This window comes from Camelus ferus, chromosome 18, assembly GCF_009834535.1.
Source record: "Camelus ferus isolate YT-003-E chromosome 18, BCGSAC_Cfer_1.0, whole genome shotgun sequence".
Taxonomy (NCBI): Eukaryota; Metazoa; Chordata; class Mammalia; order Artiodactyla; family Camelidae; genus Camelus; species Camelus ferus.
Window position 1 is genome coordinate 19,195,446 of NC_045713.1, and position 22,332 is coordinate 19,217,777.

At 41.5% G+C, this 22,332-nt stretch overlaps 1 protein-coding gene and 1 long non-coding RNA gene across 2 annotated transcripts in view; one reads left to right on the plus strand and one right to left on the minus strand.

The window, feature by feature from the left end:
* The window catches only part of LOC116657565, a 13,470-nt gene extending 12,390 nt beyond the window's left edge, over nucleotides 1-1,080 (minus strand). Inside the window, exons 1-2 of the long non-coding RNA XR_004312708.1 lie at nucleotides 1,000-1,080; nucleotides 646-655 (exon numbers count right to left, since the gene is read on the minus strand). This is a non-coding gene — a long non-coding RNA (uncharacterized LOC116657565). The remainder of the gene's footprint in view (nucleotides 1-645; nucleotides 656-999) is intronic.
* LOC102508125 (eukaryotic translation initiation factor 3 subunit C) overlaps nucleotides 1-22,236 on the plus strand; it is a 24,739-nt gene extending 2,503 nt beyond the window's left edge. Inside the window, exons 6-21 of the mRNA XM_032460536.1 lie at nucleotides 93-147; nucleotides 251-360; nucleotides 749-876; nucleotides 7,212-7,371; nucleotides 7,511-7,614; nucleotides 8,046-8,187; nucleotides 8,377-8,502; nucleotides 8,618-8,711; nucleotides 9,475-9,665; nucleotides 9,917-10,141; nucleotides 13,538-13,901; nucleotides 15,249-15,408; nucleotides 15,492-15,557; nucleotides 15,647-15,734; nucleotides 15,832-15,994; nucleotides 16,093-22,236. Of these exons, the coding sequence (XP_032316427.1) occupies nucleotides 93-147; nucleotides 251-360; nucleotides 749-876; nucleotides 7,212-7,371; nucleotides 7,511-7,614; nucleotides 8,046-8,187; nucleotides 8,377-8,502; nucleotides 8,618-8,711; nucleotides 9,475-9,665; nucleotides 9,917-10,141; nucleotides 13,538-13,901; nucleotides 15,249-15,408; nucleotides 15,492-15,557; nucleotides 15,647-15,734; nucleotides 15,832-15,994; nucleotides 16,093-16,175 (2,259 nt within the window). The 3' untranslated portion in view covers nucleotides 16,176-22,236. The remainder of the gene's footprint in view (nucleotides 1-92; nucleotides 148-250; nucleotides 361-748; nucleotides 877-7,211; nucleotides 7,372-7,510; nucleotides 7,615-8,045; nucleotides 8,188-8,376; nucleotides 8,503-8,617; nucleotides 8,712-9,474; nucleotides 9,666-9,916; nucleotides 10,142-13,537; nucleotides 13,902-15,248; nucleotides 15,409-15,491; nucleotides 15,558-15,646; nucleotides 15,735-15,831; nucleotides 15,995-16,092) is intronic.
* Nucleotides 22,237-22,332: the final 96 nt, after the last annotated feature.

The window sequence follows — 22,332 nt, forward strand, 5'->3', positions numbered from 1 at the left end:
CTGGAGAAAGAATCATGACAAAACTGTGGGTTGAGGTGGGGGGATGGTGTGGTTGGCAGGCATCCTTTATTCTCTCATTTCCCCTTGTCAAGAACCCTGAGCAGTCTGCAGATGAAGATGCTGAGAAGAATGAGGAGGATTCAGAAGGTGAGAGAGGAAACCCTGATTGCAAATGGTTAGGGGCTTCCTTAACCTGGTTTCTTGGTTGCCATTCACTTTTTTTTTTTTTAACTCTTCTCTTTCTCACCAGGCTCTTCAGATGAGGATGAGGATGATGAGGGAGTCAGTGCTGCAGCTTTCCTAAAGAAGAAATCAGAAGCTCCTTCTGGGGAGAGTCGCAAGTTCCTCAAAAAGATGGAAGTAAGACCTAGAATTATACTGAGGGGTGGTTTGCCTGCTGTGGACCATTCTTGGGCCTGTGGGAAGAAGAAAAGCCTCACAGAGCCCTAGGGTTGGGAAGGGTGAGGTTTAGCAGAGTCTGGTTTGGGAGCACGTTTCCTCTTGGGTTAGAGCACTAAACGACCTGGAATCCGGAGAACTAGATTCTCTCTCCCTTGGGGAGCTGTGTGTCCCTGGAGCAAGTCACCACTTCTCTCTGGTCTTGGTGGTCTAGTCTAGCTCTTAATATCCTGATTTTTGATTCACTCTTCTGCTCCTGAGAATCGCTGGAACATGTGTTAGCAGGGAGAGCAGAGAGAGCAGTCAGTCTTTCCATCTTCTTTCGTCTGATGCTCTTTTTTCCTCTAAGGATGAAGACGAGGACTCAGAAGACTCAGAAGATGATGAAGATTGGGACACAGGTTCCACATCTTCTGATTCAGACTCAGAGGAGGAGGAAGGGAAACAGACTGTGCTGGCCTCAAGATTCCTTAAAAAGTAAGAAAAGTAATAATGGTACCTCAGGCTGCAGTGGGAAGGGTAGGAAGCCTTTAGTCATCTTGGAAGTTGTTGCTGCTTCTATGGAGTCCTTTTATTTATTATTTGTTTGGTTTTTTCAACTTCAGCTTTTACAACTTTTTCATTAAAAATTTTTTTGTTGGAGTGTAGTTTGCTGTACAGTATTATGTAAGTTATAGGTGCGCAGTATAGTGATTCACAATTTTAAAGGTTGTGCTTTATTTATAGTTATTATAAAATGTTGACTATATTTCCTGTGTTGTACAGTATATTCTTGTAGCTTACTTTTTACCTAATGGTTTGTGCCTCTTACTTCCCTACCCCTATACTGCCCCCTCAGGGAATCTTTTAGGTAATAGAGGCCAACAGAGGGACTGCAGAGTCAAGTATGTTGGCTAAGATCATGAAGCTGATGTTTCCTGAGGCTGGGATTTGAAGGCTCCAGTATCCAAATATTTAACCACGACATTACTCTCTGCATGTGGACTGAGAGTTTTATCACTCTTTGATGCTGATCAACTGTGTGATAGTGGAAAAACTGCTTAACCCTTCCAGTCTTCAGCTTTCTCATTTGTAAAATGGGGTGGTACTCGACTGTGCCTTCAAGGATACTTGTACAGGGAGGTAATGTAGGGAAGTGGCTTGCCCAGTCACTGGTATGTGGTGAGTCTTCCGTGACAGTTGCTTCTCTTGTCACTCTTTCTGAGAACTTACTAGTATATAACAGTAGACTGCAGCAAGCCTTCCTGAACTCTGCTAGTACCGTCATGGAATGAGGAAGGATTCTGATTTGGATTCTAGTCCCAGCCCTTAGTCCTTTAGTAGCTGTCAATTTAGGGTGAGTTACTTAACCTTCTTAAACCCCGGTTTCCTCCTTTGAAGTCAAGGTGATACCACCCCTGTGTCCTCCACAGGAGTCAAATAACAAGCTCAGTGATAACTGGCAGAACTATTGATGCTCTAAGGGTTGCTTTCTTGCTTTCAAAAGTTGGAGTTATGCTGCTTCAGGAGTTAAGTTCCCTAACACTAGAGGGGTCCAGGTATAGGTGTTTTATTGAGAAGCGTTTTTCATTGTGTGCTTCACAGAGCACTGGTCAAGAGCAGGAAGTGGTGTGTATCTGATACGTTTTCACCCACAACACTTCTGACACCATATGTGTGAGTTTTTTCCCTCATATCAGCCAGTTACCCAACTCTCTGGACACCACCTGGCCGTTCAGCACTCAATGCAGTTCTGACAGTAACTAGCCAAAGTTAGCACAGACCCCACAAGCCTGCCGCTACCTTAGATGCCAGCCATAAGTTCCAAGTTTGGCTCCTGTACTTCTGACCAACCAGCTGTAAGTTCAGGGAGTTCCACAACTGCCTCCTTAGGTTCATTAGTTTGCTAGACCAACCCGCAAAACTCAGGAAAGCTCTTTACCAGTTTATTGTAAAGGTTACAACTCAGCAACCTCCAAATGGAAGCAGTGCACGGGGCAGGGTATGAGAGAAGGAGCACAGAGCTTCCGTGTCCCCTTTGAGTGCACCATCCTCCCAGCACCTCAGTGTGGTCACCAACCGGGAAGCCTCTCAGACGTCATCATTTTAGAGATTTTTATGGAGGCTTCATTATGTAGCTATGATTGATTAAATTACTGGTCCATAGGCTCCATCTCCAGTCCCTCTCCCCCTCCCTAGTGGTCAGAGGGTGGGGCTGTAAGTTCCAACCCTCTAATCATGCCTTGTTCTTTTTAACAGCCAGCCCCCATCCTGAAAGCTTTTTAGAGACCTACCACCAGTGACCTCACTAGAACCAAAGATGCTGCTATTGCTCAGAAAATTCTAAGGGATTTAGGAGCTCTTTGTCAGAAACTGAGGACAAAGACCAAATGCGTATTTCTTACTATACCGCAGTATCTTGCCCCTTCTTGGGGGATTTACAGCCATATCCATACATTAATATTGAGTCTGAAAAGTTCCACCAAAATAGATCTGCTGAAGTTTTTTTTATTAATCATCTCTTAAATTAGCTTGACTCTGAAACTCATTTTTTAAGCCTACTGACATCCTGTAGAACTATCAACCTTATTATTGGTTCATATCTTTTATATCTCCTTTATGTTTTTGTCTTTCAATAATTGTGTTTTGAAGTCTCCATTATTTGGACCAGTGTGTGCAGTGTTTTTTTCTTGTCATTTTATTTTGAACCTTTCTGTGTTTTATGGTTAGGATAGTCTCATAAACACAGCTGGGTTTTTCTGTTTGTTTGTTTTTGCTTTTAATCTCATGATCATCTCTGCTTTCTTTACTTTTTTTTCAATTGGCTACACATTACATAAAACTTACCATTTTAGTCATTTTTAAGTGTACAATTTCGTGGTTTTTAGTACGTTTACATGGTTGTGCAGCTATCACCACATCTTCAGAACTTCATCTCTGCTTTTTAATCTATGCTGGATAGTTCATTTACATTTATTGTGATTATTAATGTATTTGATCTTGTTCTTACTGTCTTACTATGCTTTCTATTTATCCTTTTTTATTTAAAGTTTTTTTATTTTAAAATTCTTGATAGCTTTATTGAGGTATAATTGATGTGTAATAACTGTACATATTTAAAGTTAGAAATTTGGTAAGTTGTGACATGTTTACAGCCATGAAACCATCACTATAATTAGAATAAATAAAATCCATCACTCCTCAAAATTTATTCATGCGCCTTAGTAAACCTTTCTTCCTGCCCCACCTCCCCTTGCCCTTTCTCTGGGCAGCCATTGATTTGTTTTCTATCACTAGATAAGTTGGCATTTTTTAGAATTTTATATAAATGGATTCAATACAGTATATAACTTGATTGGGAGGGATCTGGCTTTCTTTCACTTGGAATAATTATTTTGAGAAGAATCCTATCTTCTTTATTATTTCTCACTTTAGGGATTACCCTTGATATATTTTTTTTAACCTGTGAAATTTTACTTTGTATACGTAACAACCACCCCCCAGCCCCCACGCCCTCCCTCACTCCCCTACAAAAAAAAAAAATCTTAAGTTAGATTTAGTTAAAAATCTCAAGTGTCAGAGGTTGGATTAGCCATGGGATCCTCAAAGGGCTTTTTGATGTTGAAGGTTTGCGGCTTTGTAGTGTCAAAGAATAATTTTACTTGTTTTACTTGTATAACAAGGTAAACCAGTTTTTAGAATTGATTTCCAACCAAGACAATTAGAAACAAGGAGAGAGGGAAAAACCACAGACAGTGGTGGGAACGATGAATTTTGTTTGCGCATTTGTGTGTGTGTGTAAGCTCATTAGCTATCTAAGATAACAAGGGTTATTTTCAGTTAATGGATTTTCTAGAAACTTGACAAGCTGTCTCTATGATGTCTGCCAGTGTCTTTTTTCAGTATCTCCATATTAAGCCAGTTCATTCCCTTTCCCTCTTCAGAATTTCTCATCTGTCATCTTTTGGTCTAAACAAGCACATAAAGGAATGGGTTTAATCTTAAGAGCTTCAGTCTCTTTGATGTGGGATAATAAGGTTGTCTAGCAACATTAAAGCACCTGGGTATTAAATAGTGGGTTTGAGCAGAAAATATGAGGACAGTCACAGATAAAAGAAACACCTAAGAGCCTGTATTCGATTTAATTTTCTAATCAGGCTAAGCCTATCTGGGAGAATGTCTTTTAAGATAATCAGTTTAGTCAACTTTTAGTTAAGTGGCTTTTTTCTTAATTAATTAGTTTTTTCCAAAGTATGTGTCCAGGTACAATAGGATGTTATTTATTGTACATCTTTATTTATTAGCCTCAACTGACCAGTATTTGAAATCAGTTTTATTTAGGGATAATTCTTAGCTGAGGAATTTGTTAGTTTGGGGCTAAAATGTTTTAATTATTTGTTACTTGGACCTTGTTAGAGGTAAATTACAGATCACATATCCATGTTCCTGAATTTGTAGTGGAGTAGAAATTCTTAAGCACAAACGTGAAATCTAGTGTATTGGACCCCTTCTGATAAGTTACCACTTTAGACTCTTAATTGAATGTGAGTATTGGTTTGCAACTTTGGGAGCTCCCTGGGTGAAATCTGAAACTGGCCGCATACACGGAGGACAAGGAGAGACCAAAGAAAGAGGCAAACCACTCCAGGTTGGTAGGTGACAAGTATAGTAAGCAAGGGAGCTTGACATAGAGGCTTGTGTTTGGTGCCTCAAGATGAGTACATCTCCGTATCCACCCGCCGGGGTCTTAACAGTTTCTGTAGAGTCTGTATATAATAGGATTCAGTCATGTACTCAACCCGGATAGTCTCTTCAACACGTTGCTCTCCCAAGGCTGCATCCTTGAAGTTGCTCCTAAGGTGGGAATGATGAGCAGAATGTACATTCCAAGTTGGGAGGAGGGAGTAAGGAGCCTCCAGTAGCCTGGATCTGGCTCTTGGATCAACCAGTGGTCACATCCTCCCCATGATCTCCTCCAACAGTGAGCAACCAAGATTTTTATTTTAAAACTTGGATAATGTTTAACTGATTCAGAAGAAGTTAAAAGAGGAGGAATACACATAATGGAATGTTTGTTGTCTTAATTATGAATCCTAATCTGAAGGTTTTTGGAGAACATTGTCTACATGTGATATGATGGACCTGTGGAATCTCACGGAGATGCTGTCTGCTTCTAAGAGTTACCAGCTTCTGGAGGCTCTTTTTTTTAAATTGACGTATAGTCAGTTTACAATGTTGTGTTGGAGGCCTTTTTTAAAGTGAACTTCAAGATAGATCTCTGGTGGGACTGGATGTCCAAGTTGTTAGAATTCGAAGGAAGGACTAGGATGTCTGGGGGCTTTAGATCAGTAGTTGTGGTTAAGAGGGCATAGAATGGTCCTTTTCAGTGTGGTTTTAGGGCTAACTTCTCTTGCTGTCTCTTAATGTCTTCATTTCTTAGCTGTGTGTTTAAGTAGAGGTCATGCTCTTCTAGAAAAGTAGTTTGCATCTGTTGGACGTATAGCTGAGAGCATAAACATTAATTTTCTGATTATCTCTAACAAGCTGTAAATATACCAAGGTATACTTTGTCATAGGAAAGAGGTCAAGCCAAGTTTTAGGTCTTTCAGGCCAAGTTTTAGAAATTCATATAGAGTGAGAGCTCATCGTGTTTTTGAGGTGTGAATTACAATATCCTGAGGAATATCCTGAGGGCTAGGAGTAAAACTTTAGGCTGACAGAAGATAAAGTTTTTTTGACATTTAGACAGCATTGATTTTTAAGTAGCATTAGGTCTTATGATCTTCTCAGAGCTTTGGGGATGATGTAGACCAAGAAGTTTCCATTGAAGATACTTTGCATATCTGTAAAGGATTTGACCTATTAAGTGAGTTTTTATCATTTGAGAGTATTACATTGGTATAGAGGGAAAAACCATTAAGCTTTTATCAAGAGTTATGGCATAAATATTTTGACAAGGGAAAATTTTAATCCAACTGGCAAATTTATAAACTATTACTAAAACATTCAGACCTTTTAAGCAGCTAAAATGAAATTTGTTTGTAAATGTTTAAACGGTGGTTTATGATAATTATAGGTAATTTGAATATCTGTTGAGTCTTTCTGGAAAGACGTTTTCATTAATAGCTTTATAAAGTTTGAAATAATTTGTCCCTGTTATTTGGTTTATGTTTCATTATGTAAGTAATAAAGTCTGGAGATGGTTTCAGACATCAAGTGGCTTAAATCCACTTTGAGATAGCCAGTGATCTTTTTCTCTTTTGTGGGGACATTTTGTTGTATTGAACACTTTTTTTTAAAATTCAGAATTTGTATTAGTCGCTTGTCATAATAGAGCGAAGAAAGGCAGGGAAAAGTAGCCAGTCTGGGAAGAGCAAAATTTTTTTGCAATTTTTTTTTTAGCACTGATTTTAAACTGATTAGTCGGTTGCTGATAAAAAGATTAGTCTGGACAGAGCAGCTGGTATTGAAGAAGAACTGTGTTGCTTATGGATTCTGTGGAAAAACTTTAGTTTTAGGCATGGAACAGAATGGCATGCTGTTTCTGTCTCTGCAGTGGCCTGGATAGCACCTCTATCTTATTAGACCAAGCCATACTCTTCCATTCATAAGAGTTTCTTGGTGTAATACGGTAACAGACCTTGGTGAGTAGTCTGGCAGATTCAGATGCTCAGTAGTCCTTGCTTTGGTTATGGTTACAGTTAACCCTAGGTCATTCTTGTACAGCATAACTTGGACCCAGAACTAGGTGGAGGAAAAGAGAAAGTTTTTGGAAGAAGCCTCAGAGGTAGAGAGGGGGCTGATCTTTCACATTCCCTCGTGTCTCCTGGCAGGGCCCCCACCACCGAGGAGGACAAGAAGGCAGCTGAGAAGAAACGGGAGGACAAAGCCAAGAAGAAGCACGATAGGAAATCTAAGCGCCTGGATGAGGAGGAGGAGGACAATGAAGGCGGGGAGTGGGAACGAGTCCGGGGTGGAGTGCCCCTGGTTAAGGTGAGGACTTTAGAATTAAAGTGAATTAGGAAACTGTTTGGGAGAGCATCCAGGTGCCTTCCTGGTCAGATTTGGGAGAAAAATTAAGGCAAGAATGGGTTCCTATTGGCCTGCATGTGATAAGGTATGTGTTCCCTAGGAGAAACCAAAAATGTTTGCCAAGGGAACTGAGATCACCCATGCTGTTGTCATCAAGAAACTGAATGAGATCCTACAGGCACGAGGCAAGAAGGGAACTGATCGGTAAGATTCATGGGCCTGGGCTGTGGGATTACAGGGTGACAGCTCTTTCTAAGACACAGGGTGAAGGTTAGGGGGAAATAATGCTGGTTTGGGAAGATCTGTGTCGCTGCAGTAGGGGGAATGGTATAGTTGGAAAATACCAGTCCATTTTCTGTTTATATTCCCTTTGACCTTAAATCAGTCACCCAACCGTTTGGTGCTGTTTTCCCATTTGTAAAATGGGAATAAAGCTCATCATCTTTAGTTATTCAGGGATTGAAGAGGATGATAGATTGTTAGCATTATTGCTGTTTCTGTTTGAAATCTATAATAGAGAAGCAAGCATACAGATAGTGAGGATATTGGGAATAAGTCTGGCTTCCTTGTCTGAAGAGAGTGTGCTGTATAGACATGTTTGTGTCTAATGCCTCACCTGATCTGTACCCCTCCAGTGCAGCCCAGATTGAGCTGCTACAGCTGCTTGTCCAGATTGCTTCTGAAAACAACCTGGGGGAGGGTGTCATCGTCAAGATCAAGTTCAATATCATCGCCTCTCTCTATGACTATAATCCCAACCTGGCCACATACATGAAGGTGAGGGTAATAACGAGCATCCCAGGGCGGAGCTGGTTGGTCGGAGGAAGGTGCCTAGTGTCTTAAAATTCAGGGGTTGTGGAAGCAGTCTTGGTGGTTGGAGGCCTGTGGATTCCTGGTGAAGGGCTGTTGGGAGGCATCTGCTTGTTCCACTTACACACCTCCAACTGCCATCCGATCTCTTGGCAGCCCGAGATGTGGCAGAAGTGCCTGGACTGCATCAATGAGCTGATGGACATACTGTTTGCAAACCCCAACATCTTTGTTGGAGAGAACATTCTGGAGGAGGGTGAGAACCTGCATAATGCTGACCAGGTAAAGAGGGGAATTGGCAGGCTCATTGGAGCTGAGAAGACTCATTGGAGACAGAAAGAGTGAAGTCTAGGAGTGAAATTTGGCTAATTTATTTACTCCTTTACCTTCTCTTCAGCCTCTGCGTGTCCGTGGCTGTATCCTAACTCTAGTGGAACGAATGGATGAAGAATTTACCAAAATAATGCAAAATACTGACCCTCACTCCCAAGGTGAGTCTAAGCAAGTATGGGCATCAGTGAGAGGAAAAATGCAGGGATTAAAATGAAGGAAAATACTAAATGAGGATATTTGGAAAGCCAGCCCATCCTTAACCCCAGCAGTCACACCTCAGGGCCTTTAAGATACTGGGCCCCACTTACATAGCTTCTGATTCAATAGGTCTGGGTGGGGCCCCAAATTTTGCATTTCTGACATGTTTCTAGGTGATGCTGCTGTCTGCTACTTTGAGAACTGTTGGGGTATGACCTCTGTCTACTTGGCTTGTTTAGCTTGGATCAGAGGCATTGGGATGGGAGAAATACAGGATATTTACACAGTAAAATATGAGTGTCCATGTGTGCCCATGGAGTCAGGGGTGTAATGATGAACAAAACAGCCTTCGTGCTCATGGAGCTTACATTTCGGTGCAGGAGAAATAAATGAATGAGGTGATTGTAGATAATGTAAAGTGTGAACTAGAAATTCAAATAGGGACCTGTGACAGAGGATGACTGGAGTAGTGGCTGCTTTAGATGATGGTTGATGAAAGCATCTGTAGGAGGAGTTAATTAGGGGAGGAATTAGCAGAAGAGAGTGCCTGACAGGGAATGGAAAGTGAGCTTGACATGTCCCAGGAAAGGATGGTGTTTTTAGAGCATGGTGAATACTCTTCTGATGGGTACAGAAAACACAAGAGGTAACTGGATTGATTAGGGAAAGGTGATTGGGGAGGCCTGGGTGCCTGGCTAAGATGAGGATGGGTGCTCTCCCCAGAGTATGTCGAGCACCTGAAGGACGAGGCTCAGGTGTGCGCCATCATTGAGCGTGTGCAGCGCTACCTGGAGGAGAAGGGCACCACTGAAGAGATCTGTCGCATCTACTTGAGGCGCATCCTCCACACCTATTACAAGTTTGATTACAAGGCCCATCAGCGGCAGCTTACCCCCCCTGAGGGCTCCTCGAAGGTGAGTGCTTGGCCACCATGTCGGAGGGAGAGGGATATGAAAGTCAGCTCTGGATGTCTGTCAGGACTTGATGGCAGATCTCTTGTTCTCTGGGGAGTGGCTGTTGGTGGAGTAGGGAGGAAAACCTGGTGGGACTAGGAGGCTGGATGGAGTCTAATCTTTGGTGGCGGAAGCCTGAGCCATTTAGAACCATTGTCTTTGCCATATCCCCTCCTTCAGCAATATCTCCCCCCTTCCCCCTGCTTCTCCAGTCTGAGCAAGACCAGGCCGAAAATGAGGGGGAGGACTCAGCTGTGCTGATGGAGAGACTGTGCAAGTACATCTATGCCAAGGACCGTACGGACCGAATCCGCACGTGTGCCATCCTCTGCCACATCTACCATCATGCTCTGCACTCGCGCTGGTACCAGGCCCGTGACCTCATGCTCATGAGCCACCTACAGGACAACATTCAGCACGCGGACCCGCCAGTACAGGTAGAATGGGAAGGAGGCACTCTGGCCCTGGTATCTAAGATCAGTGCAGGCCCCTGTCCTCTCTCTATTCAAGCAAAGTGGCTTAATCAGATCAGTCATCTGTCTGGCTAAAGCAGATATAAGGAGACACTTGGTCCTTCCCAGATGCCAGCATTCTTTGATCCTCCTGCATGTTAACATAGAGTTCCCTGGGCTAGGGCTTTGGGTTCAACTAACATTTGTTATACCTACTGTGTGTCTGGTTTGAAACACTAGGAAATGATCTTATTTAAAATGATGAAAAAACCCTTAAGAGGTGGTTAAACTGAGAAGAAAGACAGGAACCCAAATGCAGTGTGGTGTATTGGGACATAACACAATTTTGTGTATGGCAGTATTTTGAGGACATTTTCACATAGGAGTGTTTAAAGCTGTGTCTAACTTTAGATCCTGTGAATGTATGTTTAAACAATTATAAGGTATTTATGTGTAAAACGTGGTGAGGCTGTCTGGTGGTGTTTTTTGAATAGTACTCCTGTTCTCTTTTGTTCCATTGTATCAGTTTATCCCAAGTTTTCTTGAATGGTTTTCCTCTTGATTAGATACCGTGTAAGATACCAGTTTGGGGCTATCATAAATGAAGCTGTTGTGACCACTTATGTTTAAGTCTGTGTGGATGTATGTTTTCTCTTGAGTACATCTTAAGAGTGGAATTCCTGCATCATAGTGTAGGTGTACGGCTAGTTTTATAAGAAACATAGAAGTGGTTGTACCATTTTACACTCCTGCCAATAATGTGTGAATGTTGCTTGTCACTATTTAGTGTTGTTGGTCTTCCTAATTTTAGCCATATTGGTGGTTGTCTAATGGTATCTCATTGTGGCATTAGTTTGTATTTCTCTAGTAACTATAGAAAGTGACCACTTTTTAATGTTTATTGGCCCTTCATATATCTTCTTTCATGAAGTGTCAACTTTTGCCCCCCTTTTTAAAGGTTAGATTGTTCATCATTTTATTATTGAGTTGTAGGAATTCTTTGTATATCCTGGATACCAGTCCTTTGTCAGATAAACGTTTTCCAGATTTTTTCTCCAGGCTGTGGTTTGCCTGTTCATTTTCTTAACTATGTGTTTGATGTAGTCCAGTTTACCAGTTTTTTCTCTTATGGTTATTATTTTCTCGGTCCTGTCTAAAGAAACCTTTGCCTGCTTGAAATTCATAAAGATACTTTTTTTATTTTTATTTTTTGTAAGTTCTTAGGGTTTTGTCTTTCACATTTAGATTTATGATTTTTGCACATGGTGTGATGTCAGAGTTAAAGATGTTCTTTCCCCCTTGTATTGCTTTGGTACCTTTGGAAAACCACATGAAAAATCATGTGACCTTGTAACTGATTGTATTTCAGTCTTACATGTTATCTCTTCATTTAATTTCTTCAGTTTATCTCTATAATGTTTTATGGTTTTCACTGCAGAGGTATTACACATCTTTTAAAAAATTACTTCTGAAAATTATATGATTTTTGATGCTATTGTAAATGCAGTTTTTTAAAAATTTCATTTTCTAATTGTTAACTACCAGTATTTAAAAATACAATTGAATTTTGTATATTGGCCTTGAGTCCTGCTAAATTCACTTACAGTCCGGTCCTTCATGTCTGTGGATTCAACCAACCGCAGATTGAAAATATTTGGGATGGGGTCTTCCAGAAAGTTCCAAAAGGCAGAACTTGAATCTGCCTGGGCTGGTAACTATTTACATAGCATTTATGTTGTATACAGTATTATGGGTAATCAAGAGATGACTTTTAACTTTCAGCACATCCTTCCCTCGAGTTTTATGCAAATACTATGCCATTTTATGTAAGAGACTTGAGCATCTGCAGATTTGGGTATCCATGGGGGGGGGGTCCCAGAACCAATCCCTCAAGATCACCTAAAATATTTGGTTTAGTATTTTAAAGATTCCTTAAGATTTTTAACTGGAATAATCATGTCATCTGCATATAGAGACAGTTTTATTTACTATACCAATCTTTTTTCTCTTTTTTCCTTCTTTCTTGCTGTACTGTAATGACTCAAATCTATGGTACTTAGTGCTGAGTAGAAGTGGTGAGAGCAGACATCATGCCTTGTTCCCAGTCTTGGAAGTGAAGCAATGTACCTTTCACAATTAAGTATAATGTAAGCTGTAGTGTTTTCATAGATAACACTTTCTCAGCTTGTTGAAGTTCTCTTCTGATCTTAGTTGGCTGAGAATTTTTGTCCTAAATAGATGCTGAATTTTGTCAAAATTTTTTTCTGCATCTATTGAAATAACAGTTATTTCTCCTTTACTCTGCTCCTGTGGTGAATAACTGATTTTAGATTTTTATACCAGCCATCATCCCTGAGATATATACTACTTGGCCATGCTATATTATCTCTCTGATACATTGCTGGATTCTGCTTGCTAATATTTTTTAAGGCTCTTTGTGTCTAATTTCATGACTGATACTGATCTCTGTATTTTTGTTGTGAATAAAGACTTAGTTTCCCCACCCTCATCTGTAATACTTACAGTCTGCCCTGTCTTAATTATTGGCAAGTCCTTATTTACAGTTGCCTAAACCGGAAGCCTTCGAGTCATCTTTGATGCTCATTTTTCTCTCGTATACCACATCTGATTACCCACCCATTTGTGTTTAAAATCCATATCTGATCACTTATCACTTCTACTGCTACCCTCTGGTCTAAGCCACCATCATCTTTCTTGTCTGTCTCTCTTCTGCCCTTACATCTCTTCAGGCTGTTCCTAATACAGTGGCCAGAGTAACCCTATTAATAAAGTCAAATTATATCACTTACTTGCTTAAAACTTTCCTGTGGTTTCCCATCTTAAAATCCTTAACACAGCTTACAAGGCCCTGGGCTTGCCTAGCCTCCAGTTTCTGGTCACATCTTTTACCAGCTCAAGCCATGTCGCACTTCACAGTTACGTCTGGCACAGTTCTTCCACGGGGCGTTTGCATTTACTTTCTCTTTTTTCTAGAATATCCTCATTCCCCTACATACCTACATGACTTTCTTTCTTTTCGTATTAGGTCTTTATATTTAATCATCCTCTTCAAAATGAGGCCTTCCTTAGTTATACTATATAAAACTGTGAGTTCCCACCACTACCACTGCCACAAACTCCTTTCTTAACTCCCTCTTCTGCTCTACTTTTCTCCTTAGCATGAGTCACCACCTGCATTTTGTGGTGGTTTTGTCCTCCACACCCCTGTCCCTAGAATGTAAGTTCCATGGAAGCGGAGGGATTTGGTCTGTTTTGTTCTCTGTCCCAGTCCATAGCCTGGTGCTTAATGTCTATTTGTTGGATAAATAAAAGACTTGCCTTGTGGCTGTCACCTCTAAGTGCATTGCCCTTTGCTCCTAGATCCTGTACAACCGCACCATGGTGCAGCTGGGCATCTGTGCCTTCCGCCAGGGCCTGACCAAAGATGCTCACAACGCCCTGCTGGACATCCAATCAAGCGGCCGGGCCAAGGAGCTTCTGGGCCAGGGTCTGCTGCTGCGTAGCCTGCAGGAGCGCAACCAGGAGCAGGAGAAGGTGGAGCGGCGTCGGCAGGTGCCTTTCCACCTGCACATAAACCTGGAGCTGCTAGAGTGTGTTTACCTGGTGTCAGCCATGCTCCTAGAGATCCCCTACATGGCTGCCCACGAGAGCGATGCCCGCCGACGCATGATCAGCAAGCAGTTCCATCACCAGTTGCGGGTGGGCGAGCGACAGCCCTTGCTGGGTGAGTGTAGGGCTCTGTAATGACTTTGCTTGTTTGTTCCTTGGTTACTTTTACTCAAAGAATTAAGAAGCTAAAGGGAGCAACTTTCCCACAAGATGATTCCATTTGGTTTAATGGTGTCTCCATGTATAACCTAAAAGCATCCTTTTACTCATTAGTCTCCATAGGCTCTTTCTTTAGGACACACTGTCTCTAAGTTAGGCTCCTTGCTTCCTGTTATTCTCCCTTCAGTCTGTACTTGTCAGCACTATCTTTCTACCAAATGTGTGGTGTTATATACACCCAGCATCTTCATAAATTCTTCATTGCCTCCAAAATAAAGCCCAGGCCCCTTAGTCACCAACTTAAACTCTCCACTGCCTGATTCCAACAACATTTTTTATTTAATATAAACTTACATAGTACTTTTTTCTGCCTGGCACTGTTATAAGTGTTTTATAAATATTAATTCATTTGTTCTTTGTTAGTAATAATCCTGTGATGTAGATACTGTTATTACCCAGAAGTAAGTGATTTACCCAAGGGTTAACTCAGCTGATAGTGTGCCTCTCTAACCTTTTCCTCTTCCCTGTACATTATTTTTCAGCTAACCATCTAGGCCCTTAGCATTCAAGAATCTGATACTGGCTCCTTTGATCACTTTTGAAAGATCACTCAGTCCAGAGTTTGAGTGAGTTGTGATTTCACTGGGAAAGGAATTTGAATAGTGCCCTTCCTATGAGGCTGGTGCATGGGAGGACTTGGCGAGTGAGCCAAGCTTACTGTCCACAGCCACATCCACTTTACAGATTTTCCCTCTACTGGTTGTGTGTGTGGTCATTTTAAGTACACTTAGGGCAAGTTTTCCTGAGACTATGAAGTGACGCTTTATTTTTTTTTAATTAGAAATTTTCCAGTGAAAATCTGTATGTCTAGCATCTCTTCGGGCTTTCTGGTTCACCTTCCCTGCCTCTCTCTGTTACTGCCTGCAGTGGAGCCCAAAGTAGAGAACAGTTGAGATGTTTGGACATTTTTTTAAGTCAAGAAACCTTATAAGAATCTGATAAAAACTAGGGACCCTTTCCTAGGAAAATGTACATAAGAGTACACACAGCAATTTGTCAGTCTTTTTGAGGAACTCACCAATCCCCTGAGGCACATCATGGACTGATTTAGTCTAAATCTAAATAAATTTATTCTGATATTAAGTGACTTGAAAGGTACATGGCTGTTTACTGGAGAGCTTGGAGTGTTTCTCAGTCTGATTGTTTGCTCTCCTGGCCTGCGTTCTTCCTTAAACAGTGCTTGTGGGGGCCAGAACCCTCGTCCCAGGTTTCCCTCCACCCTACCTCATTCCCAACCTTTCAGGTCCGCCTGAGTCCATGAGGGAACATGTGGTTGCTGCCTCCAAGGCCATGAAGATGGGTGACTGGAAGACCTGCCACAGTTTTATCATCAACGAGAAGATGAATGGCAAAGTGTGGGACCTTTTCCCAGAGGCCGACAAAGTCCGAACCATGCTGGTTAGGTGAGCAGAGTGTGAGACCCTGGTGGGTGGGGAAGACAGACTGGTTGGTCTCCTTCCCTGAAGATCCCCCTTTCTCCCAACAGGAAGATCCAGGAAGAGTCACTGCGGACCTATCTCTTCACCTACAGCAGTGTCTATGACTCCATCAGGTAGGATGGGCCCTGAGGAGGCACAGAAGCCCCAGCTTGGTGGACAAGGGTCCTAATTGCTCCCTGCTCTCAATCTTTTTTCTCCCTAGCATGGAGACCCTGTCTGACATGTTTGAACTGGACCTGCCCACTGTGCACTCCATCATCAGCAAGATGATCATTAACGAGGAGTTGATGGTAAGGGCCCAGGTGGCACATGGGCAGGTGGATTCCTGGAGAGTTTGGAGTACAGGGGTCTGATCTGTGTCACGTGTGTTCTTCTCCCTCCCCTCAGGCTTCCCTAGACCAGCCAACACAGACAGTGGTGATGCACCGCACTGAGCCCACTGCCCAGCAGAACCTGGCTCTGCAGCTGGCTGAGAAACTGGGCAGCCTGGTAGAAAATAATGAGCGAGTGTTTGACCACAAGCAGGGCACCTACGGTGGCTACTTCCGAGGTGAGTGGTTCCATCCCCTCTGTTCTCCCAGAGTCCTAGTCCCCTTACTGTCTCTGCCCTGGTATCCTCCTCCACCTCTTCCCATTTCTCTCCTGCAGACCAGAAGGATGGCTACCGCAAAAACGAGGGCTACATGCGCCGCGGTGGCTACCGCCAACAGCAGTCTCAGACGGCCTACTGATTGCTTCACTTCTGTCCCCAGTGCCCTAGACCATTCAACCTTTAGGTCCTAAGCCAGACCCCAGACATTAAAGGTATATTTAGAGTTGTTACAGTTCCTGCAGTGTTAGACACATTTATTTGTTAATTATATTTCTAAGCTTTCTACTATATGACAGACACAAGGCTCAAGATGCAGAGATGACTTGTACGTTTTCTTGACTTCCAAGAGCTTGCTGCTCTTTGACATTTGACCAGAATTGTGATAACATGATGAGTTGTAACAGGTGTGGGTTTTTTTGTTTTTGTTTTTGTTTTAAAGCGGTGGATATACTGAACGGGATGTGACTATGCGTCATAAATGGCAGGGAAAGCATAATGGAGGCAGTAGTGATGGATGTTGCAAGTGAATGGGTGGTGGTTCACCAAGCAGGGAAAAGGGAGAGTTAGTCTAGACCTATGTGAAATATAGTCCTTGGACAAGTGTGGATCCACAGTTAACCTGTTCATGACAAAACAGGCACTATAATTAAGAGTAAGCACTGAAAAGCTTTGCCATTGCTGTGATATCTAAGCATGTGATCATTTTTCTAATTTGTGTGTATTGTGTTTTCAAAAGTATTGATCCACAGTAGACTGGAATTTTTTTTAATGATCCTTTACCACATTTGAAAAGTATTGATGTAGGCAAAGGAAAAGGAGCAAGTGCAAAGGATGAGAGGAGAAAAGACAAGTTGGCTTGATATAAAGTATGGAGTATGTGCAGAAGCTAAACTAGAGACTTAATCTGGGGCCATCCCACGAAGACTAAGTGCTTTGGACTTCTGGAAACAAAATACACGAATGGATCGAGTTTTAAGAAGGGTAACAGCAGCATTGTAGAGTATGGAATTGGAGGCAGAGACCTAACCAGAAAGTAAAAAACATCCAAAGCCAGGGTGGTTAGGATCAGAAGTGAGGGAGTGATAGAGGAGGGATGTATATAACAAGCTGTGGAGTTTCTGTGATGAGTTGAATCTGGGAGTGTAGGAGTGACAAATTCTCCTGTCTGGGCATAAATACACGGTAGGGCTGTTCTCGAGACGGTTGGAATAGTCTTTGTGTTCAGGAATACAAGAACAGCAGGTGTGTGCTGTGGCTTGATAATGAGGCTGGTTTTGTAAGTGTTGAGTTGAGCTGCTTTGGGACATAAGCAAGGCAGTTGGAGATGAAGGGTTTGGGATGCATATTAATTACAGGATAGGCTAAGCTGCTATAACAAAGGGACTGCAAAACAATGATTCAAGCAAAATAGTGTACTTCTTGTGTGACAGTCCGGAAGTAGGTGAGTGGTCCTGGCTTGGGGTTAAGCAATTGGACTGCAAGATCATCTGGGGACTCAGGGTCCCACTGTCTTACTGCTCCGCCATTCCCTGGGTGGTGGTTCTCATCTATAAGGTTTAAAGCCGGCTTACCAGTCTCACATCCTTTTTCAAGCCCATAGAAAGGGGAAGAGGACGTAGAGGGCCTGGAAATGACACTGATCCCATGGGCTAGATCAAATTCTTACCATCCTGTGGGGAAGGTTAAAAGCCTCTCTGTCTGGATAGTTGTGTGTTCATTTAAATTTAGGGAGTTGTACTTCTAAAAGACAAGGAGAGTGGACCTTGGGAACAGTTATAGTGTGTCACAGAAGGGAGAGAACAAAAGATTTGGATTAAGTGGCTTATAAATGGTTGTCAAAAGTATGGTTGATGGGTAACATTTATCAGAGCCATCATTACTGGGTGCTTTACATGCCTTACTTCATTTCATCCTTCTAGAAGAATACTATTATCATTTCTATTTTTATAGTTGGGAAACTGACATTAAGTGATTTGCTTAAGATCACGTAACTAGGAAGTGAGGTGGATAGATGCACAGCAGGGCAGCCTGACTATGATCCTAGCTCTTAACCATTGTATTTAGTGCTAATTATATTTCTGGAATGGGCAGCATAGGGGAGGAGAGGGCCAATGGTAGAACACACAACATGTGAGTGGTAGGAGAAAGGGAAGCGAGAGAGGAGTGGCCACAGAGGTAGTAGAACCAGGGAGGAGAGGTGATGGAAAAGCTGAAGAGTTCATGCATCTCTAGACTGGCTGCCTTGTATTGAATTTGGCCTGTTTAGCATTCTTTGGCAGAAGGCAGAGCCATTGTGTTGCCCAGTTCCAAGGGATACGTTTCCTTTTTCTAGTCTAGAGGCAGTAACCATCACTGTTGTCAAAGCTGTTTCTGTCCAGGGCTAGCTAGTAAATATTTTAAACTCTGTAGGCTATGTGTGATCTGTCACATATACCTTTTTTCTTTTGAACAACTCTTTAAACATGTAAAATCCATTCTTGGCTCACTGTTGGTACAAAAACAATCTATGGACCAGATTTGTCCCAATCCCTGCCCTAGATACAAAGTGATTGGTGCCTCCTGGAACTGTACCACATGGTATTATTGACAGAGGCCTAGAATATGTTCAGGATGGTTTTGCTTCAGAACCTTGCCTTATGGAGGGAGGCAGAATATGACTTCTACCAATGCACACCCTTCAGTTTTGCTGAAAAGCTCAAATTCACAAGTTTTTCTCGAAAAGGTTTCAAGAGTTCACAAAATCTCTCAAGGTGAGTTAATCGTACAAATCTAGCTGAAACAGTACTCTTAGGAAAATAAGATCAGATTCAAGAGTTTTCGGGACTCCCAGCAGGTGTTTGAGCAAATGCAGAGTATAAACAATTTTTGTTAAAAGAAACTTCAATCAAAATATCTCAAAAATATGTTCAAGAAAATCTGGATGAAGTAAGTTTGAGCCAGTTTTTGTGAAAATTAAGCTCAGATTCACAAATCCTCAAAGTTAACTTTCCTATCATGAGTTTGAGCACATGTAGCTGAGTCAGTCATTTTTGTGAAAGCAAGCTCAGATTCACACTGTTCTCAAGTGTAACCTCCCGGCATCAGTTTGAGCAAACTTAAATGGAAAACAGCACTATTGGCTCTTGGGAAATTGTGTGAAAGCACAGATTCATGAATTCTCAAAAGCTGTCTCCTAACTTCTGGAGCTGGTTAATATTTAAGCCCACTACACTATCTCCCACTGATAACAACCAAAAATTGGAAAAAATACAAAAATTTACCTGAGGACTCTGAAAAATAAAAGCAGTTAGGTTAGGGAGAAGGAGTCAAAACTTACACAGTCCCTACAGAGCTGAGTTTCCTGGTGTTTTTCCTTTTCTGTGGCTTTCACCTCTAAGGTCTGGCTGCAAAAACCCCAAAAGAACCCAGCTTAGCTTTGGCCAGAGGGTCAGGAAAACGGACCCTGTGAGCCGGAGACCATAATGGGAAATACCGTTTTTTTTTCCTTCTTGACCTTCTCCCAAGAGCAGGCAAAAGTTGCATAGCGTAGCAGTTTAGCTCTGACAGCTGGAACTTGTCTTCTGGGCAGAGCAGTGAGGAAAAGGAGACACTGGTCTGAGGAAGGGAAATCACCATTCTGTTTCTCCCTGCTTTGGTGCCAGGGCGGCTCCACCATAGAGCTGGAGCTGTATGGGTGGCACAGGCAGCGAAGCTTTCTGACAGGTTAAATTGCCTGCTGAAACAAAAATGTTCTTGGAATTTAGACAGAACCTAGAGTCTCACAACAAAAATTCAAAATGTCCAGGATACCATCCAGAATTACGATGTGACCAATTCTCAAGGGGAAAGTCCATTGACAGATACCAGCTCATATAAAAAACTACAACAGTACTGCATGAAATGAATTATAAACACACTTTAAGTGAATGGAAAGATAGAAGTTCTTAGCAGACTCTGCAAAAAATAAAAGCAAACTAAATCCAACAGCATACTAGAAAGATTATACACCATGACCAAAAGGACTTATGCAGAAATGCAAGGGTGGTTCAGTATAAGAAAGTCAATGTAATACACCATGTTAATAGGATAAAGAAAAACCCATATGATCAGCTGAGTTGATGGAGAAAAGGCATTTGACAAAATGCAATGCCCTTTCATGATAAAACATGGGAGAACTAAATAGAAGGAAGCTTCCTTAACATGACAAAGGGTGTTTATGAAAAACTGACAGCTGACACACTCGTGAAAGACAAAGCCCCCCCCCCCCCCCAGTTCAGGAACAAGAAAAGGATGTTCACTTTCATCATTGCTGTTCAACATTATACTAGAAGTGTGGGCCAAACCAATTAGGAAAAAGAAAAGGCATCCAAGTTGGAAAGGAAAAAGTATTCACAGATGAGGTGATCTTATATAGAGAAAATTCCAAAGAATCCACAAGAAAGCTAGTTGAGCAAACAAATTCAGCAAAATTACAAGGTACACAACACAATAAATCAATTGTGTGTGCATCAAAGGACACTACCAACAGTGAAAAGACAACCCACAGAATGGGAGAAAATTGCAAATCAAGGACCTAATATGCAGAATACACAAAGACTTCCTAAAAACAACAAAAAAATTTTTAAATGAGCAAAGGACAAATGGCCAACAGGCACATGAAAAGATGCTCAGCATTACTAATCTTCAGGAAATGCAAATCGAAACCACAAACCTTCACACCCATTAGGATGGCTACTATCACATAGAAAATGAGTGTTGGTAAGGACATAGAGAAATTGGAACTCTCATACATTGCAAGTAGGAGTGTAAAATAGTGAGTCTACTGTGGAAGACAGTTTGGTGCTTTCTCCAAAAACTGAACTGAATTACCATATGATCCAGCAATTGTACTCCTACGTATATACCCAGAAGAGTTGAAAACAAGAACTCAAGTTGATACCTCTACACCAGTGCTCACTGCAGCATTACAATAGCCAGAAGATGAAATCGACCCAAATATTTATCCACGGAGAAATGGACAAACAAGATATGGTATATACATGAAGTGGGTAATTAGCCTTAAAAAGGAATAAAGTCCTGATACATGCTACAGCAGGGATGAACCTTGAAAATACTATGCTAAGTGAAATAAGCCAGACACAAAGAACAAATATTCTAATAGTCCACCCCTATGAGGAATCTAGAATGGGCAAATTCATAGAGGCAGGAAGAATAGAAGTTACCAGGGGCTGGGGCTGGAGTTACTACTAATGGCTACAGGGTTTACTTTGAGTGAGGAAAGAAAAAGTTTTGGAAATACATTGTAGTGATGTGTACTTAATGCCACTATACTGTGTACTTAATAATGGTTAAAAATTACTATTATACATGTATTAAAATGACCGGATTCCAGAACACTAACAAATGCTGGCAATGATGTGGAGCAACAGGAAGTTTTATTCTTTGCTGGTGGGAAAGCAAAATGGTACAGCCACTCTGGAAGACAGTTTTGACAGTTTCTTACAAAACTAAACATACTCTTAACCATCCAGCATCCAGCAGTCGTGCTCGTTGGTATCTACCAAAGGAGTTTAAAACGTACATCTACAAAAAAAGCTGCACATGGGTATTTATAACATCTTTATTCATCATTGCCAAAACTTGGAAACAACCAAGGTGTCCTTTAGTAGGCGAATGGATAAATAAACTGGTACGTCCAGACGATGGTGTATTTTTCAGCACTAAAATGAAATCAACTATCAAGCCATGAAAAAAAAAAAGGAGGGAACTTAACAATGCTTTCCTAAGAATATGAAAAGGTTACTTATTGTATGATTCCAAATGTATGACATTCTGTAAAAGGCACAGCTATGGAGACAATAAAAAGATCAGTGGTTGCCAGGGATTAGGGGAGAGGGAGGGATGAACAGGTGGAGCACAAAGGATTTTAAGGGCAGTGAAACTACTCCATGATGCTGTGATAATGGATACATGTCATTAAACATTCCTCCAAACCCATGGAATGTATAACACCAAGAGTGAACCCTAATGTAAATTATGTTCTTTGGGTGATAATGATGTGTCAGTTCATTGATTGTAACAAATGTACCACTGGGAGGGGGACATTGATAACAAGGGTGGCTGTATGTGTGTGGGAGCAGGGAGTAAATGGGAAATTTCTGTATCTTCTGCATAATTTTGCTGTAAACCTAAAACTGCTCTTAAAAATAGTTTCTTTTTAATGGTAAACTTCATCTGTGTATCTTTCACCACAATAAAATAAAAGTGAATCAAAGGCCTAAATATAAAACTTAAACCTATAAAACTATTTGAAGGAA